The sequence below is a fragment of the Parasteatoda tepidariorum genome, chromosome 5 (assembly GCF_043381705.1).
Source record: "Parasteatoda tepidariorum isolate YZ-2023 chromosome 5, CAS_Ptep_4.0, whole genome shotgun sequence".
Lineage (NCBI taxonomy): Eukaryota > Metazoa > Arthropoda > Arachnida > Araneae > Theridiidae > Parasteatoda > Parasteatoda tepidariorum.
The window spans coordinates 52,634,184-52,652,474 of record NC_092208.1 but is presented as its reverse complement, the minus strand read 5'-3'; the positions used below and the strand labels follow the sequence as shown (position 1 = coordinate 52,652,474).

At 28.6% G+C, this 18,291-nt stretch overlaps 1 protein-coding gene across 1 annotated transcript in view; it reads left to right on the top strand.

Annotated features, from left to right (window-relative positions):
- Positions 1-15,021, top strand: part of LOC107449125 (dynein axonemal assembly factor 11) — a 29,583-nt gene extending 14,562 nt beyond the window's left edge. Inside the window, exons 8-15 of the mRNA XM_043055496.2 lie at positions 887-943; positions 1,427-1,506; positions 3,791-3,877; positions 5,969-6,043; positions 7,726-7,791; positions 10,391-10,556; positions 12,330-12,406; positions 14,714-15,021. Of these exons, the coding sequence (XP_042911430.1) occupies positions 887-943; positions 1,427-1,506; positions 3,791-3,877; positions 5,969-6,043; positions 7,726-7,791; positions 10,391-10,556; positions 12,330-12,406; positions 14,714-14,864 (759 nt within the window). The 3' untranslated portion in view covers positions 14,865-15,021. The remainder of the gene's footprint in view (positions 1-886; positions 944-1,426; positions 1,507-3,790; positions 3,878-5,968; positions 6,044-7,725; positions 7,792-10,390; positions 10,557-12,329; positions 12,407-14,713) is intronic.
- Positions 15,022-18,291: the final 3,270 nt, after the last annotated feature.

Genomic DNA, 18,291 nt, shown 5'->3' with positions numbered 1-18,291 from the left:
GTAATGAAGTTCTATATCATTCAAATGGATTAAATTGAAAATTAAGTTTTTAAGAATCAAAGGTACACAATTGTTTCGAAAAATACATCAAAACAAAAGTAAGAAAATAAGACTTAAAATGTTTTTAGAAAGGAGTGTCGCAAGGAATTTTGCCATGGGATTCATAAATCCTGTATCCAGGTTTCGAAACCTTATTTTCTATGTCTTATCTGAAAATAAATGAAAAAGGAAGTTTTGTGTTTATATTCACTGAACTATTCTTTATTGAATACGACAAAGAAATTTACATAAATCCTTTGAAAATAGACACGTTTATTTAGAAAAAAATAATGTTTTGTATTTTTTTTTTCGTTTTTATTTAGTATATTTGCGATTACACTGCAGTAAATTCTGGATCAAATTATAGTATTAAGTACCGGTACTTTGGGTGCATCCTATCCGTAAACTTCAATTTATCGTAAAAATATATTTTTATAGTACAATTATTATACTATAATTTCTAGAGTAATATTTATTTAATTAAAGTGATTCAGTGATTTTACGGTTATTACTTCTGTGAAAATTAAGGTATGAAAGATTTTTTATGCCGTGACATGATTCGGTAAAAATGAATTTTACAGTAAAAAGTACTGGTGAAGGTACTGTTTAACGGAATTTAATCCGGAATTTTTTACAACGTAGTCTGTCGAATCATTAAGAGTGCACCTTAATACGTGAAAGTGCAATCATTTGATTAAACATTATTCAGGTGGTCTTATTTTTGTTTTGTGTTCGGTACATTTGTATTTAAATCATCAAGTATTCCCTCATAATATTTAAATAATATTCTAGTGGATTATATTTTGATTTACATTAAACTATTTCTTAAAAATATTTATTCTCTTAGAATTTCCATATAGTTCGACGTGATATATTAGAGCAACAGAAAAACTATTTGAAAAACGTAAGTCGTTTTACAGTTATTTAATTATTTTTCATGAAATAAATACCTTTTGTTGAGAAAATTCAGTGTCACTTTTTTTTATTTCATATCGTTTTTCATTTTCTTACTTATGTATTAAATTGCGCTTTTTTTTTTTTTTTTTTTTTTTTNTTTTTTTGTGTGTGTGTGTGTGTGTTTTAACTCTTTGTGAATAAATTTTATGTTCAACCAAATTTGTAGTCAAATTTTATTTATAATATGATTCAAAAATTCTCTTGTGAGCCACTGTATAGCTAAATTGAATAACCGTATCCGTATAAGAAATAGTATACTATTAATATTTTTTCTATTTTTTACTTAATTCAATTTGATTTTTTTTTAAATATTATTGCACAACTGTAATTTTTTATCTTGTTATAAAGCAATAAAAAACTGTATCTCTTTTGAAATACAATTATTTACAGTGTTATGCTTTGTATTAAAAAGATTTTGACTTTTTTAAAGGTACCTTTGAACAGTGATGATATATTGGAAAGTCTGCAAAATTCCAATGATTGTGTAAAAAGAAAAATCACTGGCGATGAGTAAATTTTCAAAGATTTCATTTTGTATAAATTTTAAATACTGATTATTGCATGAAAAAGCATTTAATTTTTAATTTCCAAAATTTCAATAAACAGAAAAAAACATCCCTCAAATAATTTAATGAACAATATATCTACAGAATTGCTTATTACCTATAAAAATTTATATGTAATCGCACTATTTACTATAGAAAAATGGAACTTTCAAACTTCTTATAATAATAAATATCGGTAGTAAAATTCACCTTTACAAGCAAATTTTGCAATAATGAAGCTTATTTATAATATTTTAATTATAATCTAAGTTGCAGCGAATGACAGTTTTTTTTTTATCTATTCATTTGAAAAGATGTTCTTAAAACAAAATGTAATTCTTAAATAACCGTTACGTTTATGTTGTTACAAAGGACTTTAAAAGATATAAGAGTTATAAGAAGAGAAATCTATATTTAAATTGTGTGGAATGGTTAAATTTAAAAAAACTTGAGCTGACTGGGAATTGTCTCCTAATCTCATTTACTGATGTGGAAGGAAAAGCATTTGACAATGCCAACTTTTATCTATCAAAAGGTACCTCAATATTGAATCAAGTTAGCATGTCTTATATACCAGTGAATTGATGTTTAATATTCGTAGTGGTAGTTACGCCCCACTGGTATACTTTTAAATAATCCATTTTTTAAGTGTCAAACTGATTTTAATTTAATATGTTTGAGAACATCAATATGAAATCAAAAATAATTATAATTACCTAACTTAACGAATTCTTTTTTAAATAAATTATCTGTTTTACTTCTTTTAATGTGAGATATATATTTAATTATCTACATTTAAATAAAAAAATTCAATTTTTTTTCGGACATTTGATAGTTTCTGTAAATGAGCAAAATGAACCTGACATTGCATGAACACCACTTTGATCTAATTATGTTCTACAATACTAGATTCTTTTGTTTCTGTTTTAAAAACTCGTGGTGCACACAATTTGTGCTTATAATTTAACTCAAATTTTCCGTGACTCACACTAATATTTATAAGGAAGTATCATATTTATATTCTTATGAATGTTTAGATAAAACTGTATTGTTATTTAACTCAATCTTTCAGATGATAAGTTTTATTCATTTGTAACGAAATATTATTTGATATGTCATTTTTAATGACGCCAAAACTTTCCGTCAGATCTAATATCTTAAAATGTTTCTCAATGCACAGGATTTAAAATGTTTTATCAAATACTATGACATGTTTGGCAGAACCTTAACATGATATCTGTGTAACTAAATTAATATTATACAACGTATACCTAATTATATAGTGATATTCGTATGAATGTTTGAATGAGGAATGTTTGGGTGTGTTATCAANTATTTATGGCTAATATATAATTCAAATATGACAATGCCAACTTTTATCTATCAAAATGTACCTCAAGATTGAATCAAGTTAGCATGCTTTATATACTAGTGAATTGATGTTTAATATTCGTAGTGGTAGTTACGCCACATTGGTATACTTTTAAATAATCCATTTTTTAAGCGTCAAACTGATTTTAATTTAATATGTTTCAAAACATCAATATGAAATCAAAAATAATAATAATTACCTAACTTAACGAATTATTTTTTAAATAAATTATCTGTTTTACTTCTTTTAATGTGAGATATATATTTAATTATCTACATTTAAATAAAAAAATTCAATTTTTTTTCGGACACTTGATAGTTTCTGTAAATGAGCAAAATGAACCTGACATTGAACACCACTTTGATCTAATTATATTCTACAATACTTGATTCTTTTGTTTCTGTTTTAAAAACTCGTGGTGCACACAATTTGTGCTTATAATTCAACTCAAATTTTCCGTGACTCACACTAATATTTATAAGGAAGTATCATATTTATATTCTTATGAATGTTTAGATAAAACTGTATTGTTATTTAACTCAATCTTTCAGATGATAAGTTTTATTCATTTGTAACGTTATATTATTTGATATGTCATTTTTAATGACGCCAAAACTTTCCGTCAGATCTAATATCTTAAAATGTTTCTCAATGCACAGGATTTAAAATGTTTTATCAAATACTGTGACATGTTTGGCAGAACCTTAACATGATATCTGTGTAACTAAATTAATATTATACAACGTATACCTAATTATATTGTGATATTCGTATGAATGTTTGAATGAGGAATGTTTGGATGTTTTATCAAATACTAGGTGGTGTTTGCCAAAATCTTAATATGATATATTTGTATAATTAAATTTTTTTTCTTCAGTTTTTGGAAAGAGAAAACTGCTTATACTCCTCAGTGTCGAATAGAAATGTATAAACACTTACGAGACTCACGCAAAAAAACGGAAGGGTAAGCTATAATATATTTCATTTTGTTCCCCATTTCCCAACCAAAAGTGCATGCTTCTCTAGGGATAGGTGTAAAGGTTACATATAGATAAATGATAAAAGACATTAAGGTGAGATAGAGATACAAAAGGATACATTTTTTTCACTCAGAAATAAAATGTAAGTGAGAATGAAATTGGTTAACACGCTATTATGGAAACAGAATCTAATTTAACCATTCATCCGTAATACCAACTGGAAAACAAAAGCGTAAAAAATAGGAATTACTTAACAATTTGACCAAAAAGTAAAATAAAAAAAATATGCAGTGTCTCCGAATAAAATCTGAAATATCTTTTCTTCTTTTTTTCACTATTAAAAAGTTTGTACCGACAAATAAAACAATACAAAAGCTTAGCTACAAAAGAACGAATAAGAATAGGTTTTTTTCATGACATGGAATGTTTTTTGCATGCTCAAAATTTCTACAACTATTGAAAAGTTTATCGTTTAAAGTTAATGGTTGTTAATTGTTTAACTGTTGAATTTTTTATATTAATACAGTTCATAACTCTCCCCTCTTCTCATAAGATGTGAAAAGATGAAGCTTTTCAGTCTGTTTTCGAATGGTATCGTCGGAACAGTATGTAGCGGACTCCAGAAGTCTTGATGTTCTTAGTTGTTGCATTACCATTAAATTCTTATATGGTTTATAATCTTTTTAATTGCTACTTTTTTTTAATAATTTGTTTAACTATTTACATGGTGTGGGCAAAATAATAGAAACACTTCTATACTAATACATTTTTTTTTATTTCTCATGAAATACTAAAGAATGATTTTATAACTTCAGAAAGGTTTAGATCATGCGATTTCTCATACATATCAATAAAGTTTAAATCTTTTCTAGGTTTGAAAAACCAGCAATAAATTACAAAGGGAAAAAATTGTTATTGAACACCCTATGTCAAAAAACTATCGCAATAAATCAATAGCTAGTTACAACTTTATTGCTTCTTTCATTATATGCAATAATTGCTCAATACTTTATAAGTTTAGCTTAAATATTTATGGACATTTAAACATTTTTATAAAAAATATGTTTTTTGTCTCCTTACGTTTTTTTGCGATAACTTTAAAAATATTCAATGAAATTAAGCAAANATATATTAAAAATATTTAATTGCATATTAAGAAATTCGGGTTACAATAACTTAACTTTAATGTGCACCCATGTATTAAACAACAGATTCCCATGTATGTAGATTCCCAAAGATTCCCATGTATTGTGCAACAGATATCTAATTGTTAAGATAGAAAATTTTAAAAAGGTTGGTATTAAAACTTACATAATAGCACACAAAATGCTCAATGACAAAATTGAGTTTTGTCTGCTGCAACCACCAGAGAATACATATTTATATTTTAAATTTAAAATTTACAAATGCGTGTGTAAATATTTTCGTCCAAAGTGAGTTTTTTCAAAAAGTTAAATCGGAAAATTTCTTCGAGAAAATTTCTGATACACACATGCTAAATTATATTCACAAAATTCAAAAACGTTAAATAAAAAAGATACACTATTATTTTTGCATTTGAATAAATATTTTCTTGGATGCAAAACCTGAGAAAAAAAAATTTTTTCCCATTGGTATGATAAATTTCACAGAAACGAAGAAATTAGGTTTTTATTAACGAGAAAGGTATTTTAATCCCACATAGATCTCTTACGAAAATTGTCCGCAAAAAAAATGACAACCAATATATTTTAGTTCGCGGGACACAAAAGAAATTTGGCGGGCCGCCAATTTGAAACCACTAGTCTATACCCTTCCAATAACTAATCTCCACTAAAAATCCCTATTTTTAACTCTAAGAATCTCCAGAAAATTAGAATATCTCAAGAGACTAAGAATCTTTATTTGTATATCCTTTTTTACACATATAGAATTAGCTATTTAGAATGAATTTCCTTTTCTTAAATTACCTACTCAATTTTGTTTTTATGGCTAATATATAATTCAAATATATATTAGGCTATATAATAATAGAAAAAATCTACAATACATGCTTATCACATCTCTGAATATTCTTATTAACTTTTTTTTGATAGGGAAATAAAAGTACTGAAACCTACACGGCGACTAATGACAAATGATGGAAGAATTTTAAATGTCAATGAAGCAAAGTAAGTATATTTAAAACTTTTATTAAAACAATAATGATTAATAAATGATTTTTTTATATTTTTTTTTGCATGCTATAAAAAAAATTCTAAGCATGGGTACTCACAGCATATATTACTATGTTTTTAAAAATTATTTGAAAAACATAATATAGGAAGAAAGTTAACTTTAAAATATAAAGAACTTCTAATTTCTATGAGGGAACTATATTTCTAAGGATAAACAAATAAACACAAGTATATAAAAATATATATTAGCCTTTTATAATTTTGAATCCCTTTTAGTAGTTGTCATTTTTTGGATTAACTTTCTTTTAGCATTTCATTAAGTTCTAACTACAGACTCAAGTTAGTAAAATATTACTTAAATACGCCTACATATCTATGTATAATAATTTTTCTTGCTCCTTTTTTTTAATTTTATTTTTGTATTTATTACGAAAAATTACAAAAAAGATAAAACTAATGATATTAAGGGGGGGATTGACTAAGGGATTCTAAAAGGGATTGACTGGAATCTCTTACTAATGAGATTAATGAAACCAACTATAAACATCCTCTTAATAAGAAAGATCCTTATATTTATAATACTAATAATGAAATATATGTATATTGATTTACACAAAATAATTAAAGGTAATGAATAATAAAATAATAAAAATTTATGATACAATTTATTTTGTCTCAATTTCTATAACACTATTAAACATTTTTTTTATTTGAATCTCTGATTAAAATTGCTTGCTTGAAAGCACAGTTAACAATTTAAAAATAGATTTGATTGCAAATGAATAAACATAATATTAATAAAAGACGAAAAATGTGTGCGTCTTTTTTATGTTTTTTCATTTTTTAATTGATTTCTCTCAGCTGTCAATTAACTACAGTTTAGATAATTTTCTTGCAATCATGCCTAAATTTAAAAATTGTTTGTTTCGAAACTAATCAATTTAAAAAATATATATTAAATTAATCTTCTTTTTCTTTCATTTTTTAGAAAAAAAATTATTAGTTTTCATAGATTTTAATACAGTCTCTAACGTGAGAAGAAATCAATCTCAAAGTTCATATATGTCAGTCATACCAGCGAAGAGCATTGAGTTACCTCATGAAAAAATTCGCAAATCATTCCATTCTTTTATTTATTTACTTCAGCTCATAGTTTCAAACTTGCTTATAATGGATTAATTTTATATGACTAATAAATAACTATATAGAAAAATACGCATTAAAAATAATGTTACATGCATAGTTAACAATGTTAATAATATGATTTGAACTGTTGTTATCAAGCTTCAAAATCATTTCTTTTCATGCCCAGTGCCATATAAGGCACTGAGTCTTATTCTTCATTCTCTCCTGATAGGCGCAGCCACTTTTGCTTCCCTCCAACTGGTCCATCCTCGTTCCTCTCCCTCTCTCCATCATCCTGAGCCACGTTAGTTTCGGACTTCCTCTTCATCTTTTTCCCTCTGGTGCTTAATTGAGGGCGACTCTAGGAATTCTATCTCTATCCATCATAATATATGACCGATAAAGCGCCGTAATAGAATTTTAATTTCTTCCGCAAAATAGGGTGTTAGTGTTTAAATAACGTATTCATTTTTTTTTTATTATTATTCAAATTTAGTTTTAGTTAGTTTACTCTGTATTGCGTAAACATTTTTTTTCACCTTTTTTTTCAGACTTAATTTTGAGTTTGCTGATGATGAAGAAAATAACTGCTATAAATTGGATTTGGCTGTATACAAGTATACAATTTATTTTATTATTATTCGTAAACCTCTTTAAAATGTTATAGAATTCAATTAAATGACATGTCCCAGCCAGATTTGAACTGTTTCACACACAAGGTGATCTGTAATGACCGTTCCTAATGTATGCATTTTAGAATCCTTTATATTAATCTCTCTATGTTACGAATAAATTGTAAGGGCCATTTTGAGTGTTCAACTTAACGTTACATTTCATTTGGCTACCCAAAAAATATAATACGTAGAAACTTAAAATACGAAGTTAGAAAAAAGTATTGGAATAACGACAGAAAAAGAAATTTCAATACAACTAGTTCGAGAATTAATAAATGTAAAAATAAGCCATTATTAGTCGATCTACTGTCCTCTGAAATGCAACTACAAAGTTTAAATTTGATGCACTGATTGAAATTTGATGATGAAACTTGAAGTATCAAACATTTTAACTTTTTTTTTTTTTTTTGAAATTTCTATTTGTTTGAAAGCTATTGCACATTTAAGTGCTCTTTCGCATTTTTTTTTCAGCTTTTTTACTTTAAATATTGACTATTCATCCATTGTTGTCAGAAAGATTGTTTTTCCCTCACTAGATCTTTATTTTGAAAATATGATAGCTAGATTTGAGAGAAAAATACTGAGAAGCTTTTTTGGTGGAATAGGTAAAGATGGTACCTGGTTTAGAAGATCAAACACGGAACTTTACAAAGCATATAAAGAACCTGATGTCATTAAATTTATCAAAATTCAAAGGATTAAATGGGCAGCCACATTATAAGAATGGAGGATAGCAGGACAACCAAAAAAGTTTTCAGTGCCAGGCCAACAGGTACAAGAAAAAGAGGACGGCCAAACCTAAGGTTTTTAGACTGCCTTGAAAAGGACCTACAAGTTTCAAAGATAATAAACTGGAGAATCTTGACTAAGGGAAGAATGTCTGGTCATAGGCTTGTTGAGAAGGCCAAAGCCCATCCTGGACTGTCGTGCCAATGAGAAGAAGAAGATCTTTATTTTGTAACTAGTCGAGTAGATATCAATCAAAAGTAGAAAAAAAGAGTAAGAGCGAAGGAGTGCATATTGCCAGATATAAATCTCAGCATTCATAAAATTAAATAATAAATAGTGATAAATTCCCTAGTTGAATTATTTCTAGTCTCATCGAATAAAATTACTTCGCATTTCTTTCCTTTTATTGAATCTCGCAACATGTATTCCATAGGTTGTTTTCAAAATGTTCTTACATAAAGCTACAATAATTGTATATTTTGAAACCAAAATATTCAGTGTTTCTGTAAAAAATATTTACGTTCAAGAAGAAATAAACAATGATGAATGAGAAGCAATAAAAGAGTTTAGGGAGTGGAGTGAGCAGCCGTTGGAGCCTTCTAGTTAAGTGAAATACATTATGCACATTAGAGATATCAAGTCCCGCAGTGGACTGATCGTTAAGACACGCTTCCCAGCAGATGACCGAAGTCAAGCATCACTGGCTGCGGGCAGTGTGCGGGTGGGTGACCACTTGGATCAGTCTGCGTAGGGACCGAGGGTGTGCGGTATTGGTCCTCGTTAAACTGTGCTACCGCAAAGTGCTCGACCTCACGCGCAGGTCGTCAGTCTACCGAAGCGGGGGTGCCATCCCCTCCGCAGAGGATCAAAATTGTGATGGCATGTCTTCGGATCATCCTCCGGGATGTTTCCCAGACCGTCTTCAATAGCCCATTGTGCAGCTCTAGTGCGACGTAAATTAACAATAACAATAACAACAAGAGATATCAAATGAATGTTTATACGATGAAATAACAAAAACGCTATCTAACAAATAAATATTGGGCAAGGAAACGTCAAAACTTTTTGGATTTGACTGAAGAAATAGAAAAGAGTTTTAACATAAATTTGTCTATCAGTAATTATTCATTAGATTTCGCCAGAGTTTTGGAGTTCTTATTCTTAACAATATTAACATCACCGGTAACAATATGTTTAAAGTTATTCCCAATAAAATTTAAAAATTTTTACAAGAAATCATATAAATAATATTAGTTGCTTGATGAGCTGCATTAGTCAAATTGTTGTCAGTAATTTGTTGAGGATCAAAATTAGAACACGTCTTACATCTGAAATTACTGCACACACAAAAAGGAAGAAAATTGTGAAGCTTATCTGGGTTAGCGAACCTATGGCTCATAAGTCACTCCTCATAGATGTATCCGACCAAGCACTGAATGATAAATCATTGTTTTTGACAGGTGCAAAATATTCTAACTTTGAATCCATGATACACTTGGAATTATGTATTTTATACTTTTAAATTTCAATTTTCATTATTATTGCATTTGTGTCTTAAATTGTATTTTGTGTGTTTATATATATATATGCTATACAATTGCATGAAATTACTACAAATGGGTAAAATTTACAAAAGCTTTGCAAGAAGAGCATATATATATAGTTAAAATTTATGAAACTCACAATATGCTTCGTTATTCAGAGCTTCTGCATAAAAAGAATTATCATTAAATAAAATATCTGAAAAGAGCCACATTTAGTTTTTTTTTTTTATTCTTGGTCAAAAATGAATATTCTTTTCTTAATTCCTAAGGTATCTGGATACTTCGTTAATAGCGGTTGATGTCCAACCTACGTACATTAGAATCACAGTGAGAGGAAAATACTTCCAACTGCTTTTACCCCAAGAGGTCAATCCTGATTTAAGCATATCTCAAAGATCACTAAGTACTGGTCACTTACTCATAACAATGCCTAAAGTAAGATTTTTAATTTTTTTTAAGAAAAAATAACGACGTGTTCTTTTTGTCTTTGTGTATTAGTTATACCTTGCAGAATTTAATGTGATTTTGAAAACACTCGTTAGTTTTTTAAACAAAGCGAAACTTTTCACGATATTTAAAAATTAGCTGCCCAATAACTATATTCATCTCCTCATTATATATTTATTGTAACAGTACCGAAACATGCTTCGTTTAACATGCAATGATATTTTCCGTTTTCTACAATGCAAAAAAATTACAGAGTGTTCTAAAATCACATCCTTTACTCTATATCTAAAGTCCTAGTTAAAAAAAATGAAAAACAAAAATATTATGAAAAAATATCAAAACCAATTTATTTCTAGTGTGATAATAAGTATTATGTTACTAATATTTATCTCTACTTTCCAATTTAGTTCCATCCAATGAATAAACTACTTTTTTTTTTATAATCTCAATTAGGCCTATTACAGAAATGGAATATGATTTTTAATATCTAGAAAACTTTTTTGCAATACTTGCAGTTGCAATAAGTTTGTAACTGCATACAAATACCAGTTTACGACCACATGCTTTTTGGATGAAGTAGAAAAACTACAGCGTTTTCCTTAATCACACCCTTTAATATATATATTTTGTGTAGGCCTGATCAAAAATAAGGAAATTACAGAGGGGTTATGTAATAATATCAAAACCAATTTATTACTCAGATGAAACTCAGTGTCAATTTGATAAATAGACTAGATTCTTAAATATATAAATTTTTAAATAAAAAATATTGTTTAAAGGATGTTTTACGTTTTTAGTAAATTTGTTAAGAACATCCTTGCTCCTCTTCTTATCTCCCTTTAGAGGTATTTTCAATAATTATATCTGAAAGTAGTTTATTGCGTGAAAGATTTCATATTTTAAATTATCATACATTGAAAATTCATGGATATTAACTCTGCTGAATTTTAAAAACAACCCAGAAGAAATTTCGGGATGCCCCACTGCTTGAATAAACTACTTTGGATAACCTCAATTTCATCTAATGTAATTAACATAGAATATGATTTTATAAGTCTTGAGCAATTTTTTTTGCCTTCTTATTTATCTCAAGCAAATATTAATTTACGACCCCTAATATTTACTTTTTTAGACTTCATTTTAGAAGAAGAAAAAAAAGTTCTAAAATACACATAGTAAGAGCAATGTTCACCGAACATTCTGCTTATAATTTTAACAAATCTACAAGAAATTTTACATTTAGATTCATTCTCGAGAATTGCTTAAAAATTTTCCAATCCGAGTTTTATCGATATGAGATATAAATTTTAATGGGGAAATTAAAAATGTGTTTACACAAGAATAATTTTATATCAATAAATGAGTAATATAGATAATTAAATATTTGTCTATGCATAAGAAACTTATTAACATTATGAATAATATTGTTAAATAATAGTTGCTATCACCTGACATAAACATAATGTAATTGCTCACAATGCAAACATAATAAAAACACGCTTGTAACTGCTGCCTGTCTGAAAACAAAACTAATATGATTAGTAGCGAAAATAAGTGCTTTTAAATTAATTTCAAAACATTTATGCTCATGAAAAAAAAAAATTTTTTTTTTTTAATTGAAAAATTAAAATTCATGAAGCAAAATATAAATACAAATGTAATTTATATAAAGCAAATAATAAAAAAAAATAATGGTATTTTCAAATTTAATGATATTACAAACATATACTTTTTTTGTATAGATTTTTTTTATATTTTTAGGCTAATGGCATTATAGGCAAGCGTGAAGAATATTGTCATCATAAGAAAAATAATGATCAATACTCCGAGAAAAAAATGTAAGTATTTCATAATTTCATATTTATTTTATTAGTGTGTATACTTTCTTTTAATATTCTTGCATATGCAATTCTGCATATTTTGAATTTACAATTTTGCATATACAATAAAATATACGTATACAATTTTGTGTAAATAAATCACAGTATTTTTCGCATTTCTGAGGAAATGAAAATTTAAATTGTAGCGTAACAAAATAATGTTGGACAACGTTTGCTGGGATATTGAATTTGACGTAATTTGAATAAAAAATAATTTAAATGAAATTTCTTTTACATTTTGTTAAATTGAATAAACTTTACTTTTTTTTCTTTTTGCTAATTTGAAATACTAACTCGAAATATTTTGCGAAACTATTTCAAAAGTTTTCATAGCTACAGAGTGTTGATAAAAAGATCGCACTATGCTACACTTAATCATGATAAGTATGAATAATTATATGAAGCTTACATTTATGTGCTTATCAAATGAAAGCGAACTTGATACTCTTTACATTAATCTTTAAGTTATTAAATTAAATTTGATTTCAAGAGTATTCTTGTTATACAGTATCATATTATACATTTAACTGCCCATCGATTGAAAATGTGGACATTTAGAGTTTTGAGAGCTAATTGTATGTTTATAGGTTTATTCCAAATTTAACTAATTTTTTATTCATGAAATTATCGTGTCATAAAAATTCAAGAAGTATTTATTCTTTATTTAATATGCAACCAATTAACGTAAGAAGCAATATTCAGGATAGGTGAAATATTTAATGCAAAATCGCTGAATTTTAATAAAGGCTTCAGTGGGGTTTATGAGCGTTCATGAGATTTCAATGAGATTGTAAGGGAAGGTTTCATTTGCTGGTCAATGAAAGTATTTTTTAACAAAGCCACCCGTAGATGAGCTTTTCTTGTATACACGAGGCAGAGTTTGAAATGGTCTGCTAAATGTTTTTGGAAACGTTGCATAAAAGCTTTCGATTGACCAATAGGAAATTATTATCAAATTTTAGATCAAATTCAAGCAAAAAAAATATGCGTAAAACAAGCAATTCAGCAGTTTATAAGTTCGATTCGCTATAGTATCGTAAATGTTTCAGAAATGTTATACAAACAATTTGATCCCACAATCAGGCATAGAATACTTGAGACGAATACTAAAACGATACTAATTAACCATTTGCTGGAACATGAAATTCTATTCCTGCATTACACATCTAATAAAACTTCCTTATATTATGAATGTTGTTCCAAAATCTATCAATTTTTAGAATTCTTGTCAAAACGAAGTAACTCTCCTGCACTACAGCCCACATTGGACCATGGCCTCCTTAACAATTCAACTCCAAAATAGTCTACCTCATGCCTTAATTTTCCAATTCATTGTTTTTAAACACTTCAGGTAGCCCGCTACCTCCGTTCATGCATCTGTCCCTCTGTTTTCTGTTCTCTTCGTTTGTATGCATCAATATTTAAAGATCTTATTTGTGCTTCTGTTATCATTCATTATCTACATGTGTCTAAACCATAGAATTTTTTTATTTTGCATAATTTCTTACTCATTAAATTATTTTTTTAAAAGAATTTTTTAGTTTCATAGTTGAATCGATACCACCATACATCACTCTCTCTGATAGGTCTTTGGAAGCCTTTATTATTCATACTGAGATGTCTAATGAGCTATTCTTTTGCAGAAGCATGAGACTCTTTTCCTGCTTTGCACGCCTTCTAAAATATAAATTGCTTACTTTGCACAAATTGCATCGCAATCTTTGTCCTTCTTATCTTTGAAATCCTTATCAATAGTGAAATCATTGAAGTACGCGTATAGGAGGCACAAATTAATGCTTTGAAGAGGAGGGGAAAAAAGCTATTTAAAAATGTTAAGAATCATTATTGTAAAAAGCAGAATCACTAATAAAACCAGTATTTTTCCCCTTTCTTTGCGTTTTTCCACAACAAGCAGGTTTAGAAGTTTTTAATCTTATTTTAATCTTCATGCTTTTACGTTTTTGTTTTTAACATCATCACCTGGGAAATTAAGTATCATTTCTTATCCAGGGAATTCCCTTTACGATGGATGACAGTACTTTTTAAATTGTATGATAAATGTATAATTGTATTGTTGTCAGTGACAGAAACTCGTTTGAATAAGATTGGTTAAAAAAAATATTAAGTAATTTTTATTTGCGCTCTTTATAAGCTAAGAAAAAGTTACATAAATTACTACTTGCAGAAATAAAGTACTATTAAATTTTTTTGCCAAAACATTTATATAATTCGATCCTCCTGAAGCTTTATTGTACTTTATTTCAGAATGGCACCACTGAGTTCAACAACTATGAAAGTGAAACTGCCTGATGAACCAAAGAAAAGTAAGGAATATCTGGAATGCAATAAGCAAGATCTGAAAGACTGTAAAAATATTAACTTCATTGACGATCCTTCAGTTCCACCATTGATGTAATTATTCTTCCATTGATGGTTATTTACTGTTTGAATATAAATGCTTAGTTTTTACTCTACAAATAAATCTATAGCAAATTTTTGTTCCATGAATATTTTAAATCATATTGTATAAAATGCATGCCCACCACCATAAAATAATTTTCTTTGAAATAAACTGTTGCTGTGTTTCTTACCACTCAATCCATATGTGTTCATAATTCAGATTGAAATTTTTTTTTGCTGATATAGTAACATAGTAATAAAAAAAACGTATGCTTCCCATCGAAACAGAGCCAAATGAAATACAATTGAACCCTGATTTTACGTTTCCCGTCAGACTAGCGTTAAAAAACGCACAATGCGGAAAATTGTAAAATAGGGTTAAGAAAATATAAGCATATTTTTTTAAAAATCGACACTCACAAGATGACTATTGGAATAAATATATTATATTTACTTTTTTTAATTTTTAGATACAATTTCCACAATATCCCTCTCAACACAATAATTACTATTGTTAGCAAATTGAAGCTCTTGATCAGTTGTTGGTGTATCCTCCGATATTTTTAACTCATCTTCATCACTATCATCGAGAGCAGGCATTAAATCAGATATTGAAGGAATCAAAAGGTAATAGAGATGTATGCTGCAGTCGGTATACGCTTCATTTTTGGAAGATCTTCAGCTAAGAAATTTTATTCTGATTAGCCAATGTTCTCTTTGCATAACGAGAAGCCTGCTTTATTAAACTCATTTGAAATACATTTCAGTCGACATTGTCTAAATCAAAATCACAGCTTCAGAACATTTATTTTTGCTGTAGAAACACCTTGCAAGACACCAAAATCAAGAAGAAGAAAAAGAAAAAAGAACCGAATATCTGAACAAATGCTTATTGTAACGTTCCTGAAATGATTGGATTACTCCAAGATTCCATTCTCCAGATTCCATTCTTCCAAGGAAAATTCCATTCTCAAATTTTACAATTTAAGCTCCCATGCTTTTTTTAACCACCTTTCCCATGCTATGCCAAGCCACCACTTTTATGTTTTGTAAGTTCTAAAAAGAAAACTTAGTGCTCAGGTAAGAACTCCGACAAATTAATTCAATGAACGGAGAAGACCGAGCAATCTTTTGCCGGTGCTAAACAAGTTTTAGTGAATGCAATGCTCCTGTATCATTCAATCCTTGAAGCACTGCAAGTTATAAAGCCCCTTGAAGTTGTAAAGCCCCATTGTAAGTTATAAAGCTTTCTTATGCAACTTGATAAGTCTGATTGGGAACCTCTTGCTTTTCTGTGGGTGAAATTATCAAAAATCCAACAAAAATGGTCCATTTATGATTTTTAAAAAAAAAAAATTTTTTTTTTTTTTTTGCTTTTTACTATGCATATACAATTTAATCACTCGCTTTCAAACAAAATTCAGACAAGTGTAGCCCACACCAGTGGCGACATCTCGATTTTATTTTACCATTTAGTTTAAATGTGCGGCCATGTTAGTGGTGTCAACAACATTCTTTCATGTACTGAAATTAATGAAATGAAATATCAAGTTACTTTCCTGATTTTTAAACTCTAGCCACATCACAAGAAGATCACGAAGTGTTACCAAATATCCAAAACCCTAGAAATCGAATCTTTGAATCTATTGACGAAAAATCTTCATTTGTCCTAAAAATCATGCCATCCTGAAAATCATTCGGACGTCGGTCATTGGACAACCAAAGCGGGGGAGTCATCTCTTCTACAGAGGATAAAATTGTGATGTCTTATCCTTAGAGATGGCTTATCCTTAGATGGATCATGATGGCTTATCCTTAGATGGATCATCCTTAGAGATGTTTCTCCGACCGTTGCCAATACTCCATTGTGTAACTCTAGTGCAACGTAATTAAGCAACTGCACTTACAATTATTATTCATATCTACAAATTTATTTATTTTGCAGTGTCATTTTGTCATAGACTTATAAAATTCATGCTCCTTTTACGAAAAATTTTTTAAAAAAGAGGAAATTTATTAAAATTTTTGAGGAAAATTGTGTTTTCGAGCAAGCTATACATCGTTCTGTCAATTCTCTTAATCTTTGGGGGAATACTTGCGTATCAATTTTATTTTCAAAACTCCCGACTAGAGGGAAGCTACATGCACATCTAAGACCTACTTAGATGTAAAGACTTTTCTCTATGTGCGATTTTTTGCAGATGAACCAGAGAAAAATTGCCAATGAGTCTCCCGATCACATGCGGAAAATCGCATCCAGAGTGAAGGGTCCTTCAGGTATTTTCCCTAACAACGGTGATCAAAATGGGGCAAAGAGCACTTGAGTGCCTATGGTGGAATGATATTAGTAATGTTTTATTCAATAAAATATTAATTTTCAAATCTTTTCAAATCCTTTAATTTATTATTCTCGCGGAAACTACAACAAAGTCATTTGGGGCAATTTCACACAGCTATTTCTGCTTTCTTTGGTTTTGCATGGGTCATTCTTAGTTTTCCTTTAAGGAGCAAAAGGAACACCTTTTCAAAAATCGCAATGCTCTTGTAAAATTATGTGAAATATTAAATTTGTAATTACTCACAGTGTTAATGAAAAAATCTAAAATCATAGAAAATCAATAAAATCAGAAGCAACATACGCAAGAAATTTATAATAAAAAGTCACTTTCCATATGAATAATCTGACCAGCTTCTTCAGAAAACAAGAAAAGAAACAAAACTTCAAAAATCCACTTTTTTACCTTTCTAATAATTTAAAAAAATTATTTCTGTTAAAAAATTTCTACGAGGGATTTCTGTCTTCAGAATTATAAATTAGACGTTGATCAGACAAATATGAAAGCTTCTAACCACTTCGTAATAGAATACTTTTATAACGAATTATTTCACATTATTTTTAGTACTTTTGCTCGACTAAAAAACACTAATGATTGGTTTTCAAAAGTAGATGAATTTTTTGGGCTTTAACAGCTTTTCTTGACAACTGACTGTTGTGCGTCGTCACTGCTAACGTTCAATAAACTCTTCAGTGTGCTCAATTTTATGTTCTCGAACTTGTGTGTTATTTTTTGATCACCTGGAAACCAATCTTGCTGCATCGAACAGCAAAAACACGTACTTTCCGTGTTTTCATTGCGTGCGAGTCACGCACCAACGATAGTCTTCGAGAGAAAGACACGTCCCGCAGTGGTTTTTCTCATAACAATTCCAGCATATCACCGAAGTCAAGCATCACTGGNTTTTTTTTTTGATGAAGAAGTGGCCATTGTCTGAATCTTAAATTGCTTAATAAAATCTAAATTTACATTCAACGATTTGTACATTATTTCCTGTAAACTTAATTGTTTTATTCATTCAATATTGGCCCAAATGAACATTCATGTATTACACTATACGATTGGCGGCTACTGATGGAGAAACAAACACCTTTTTCTCCGTCACAC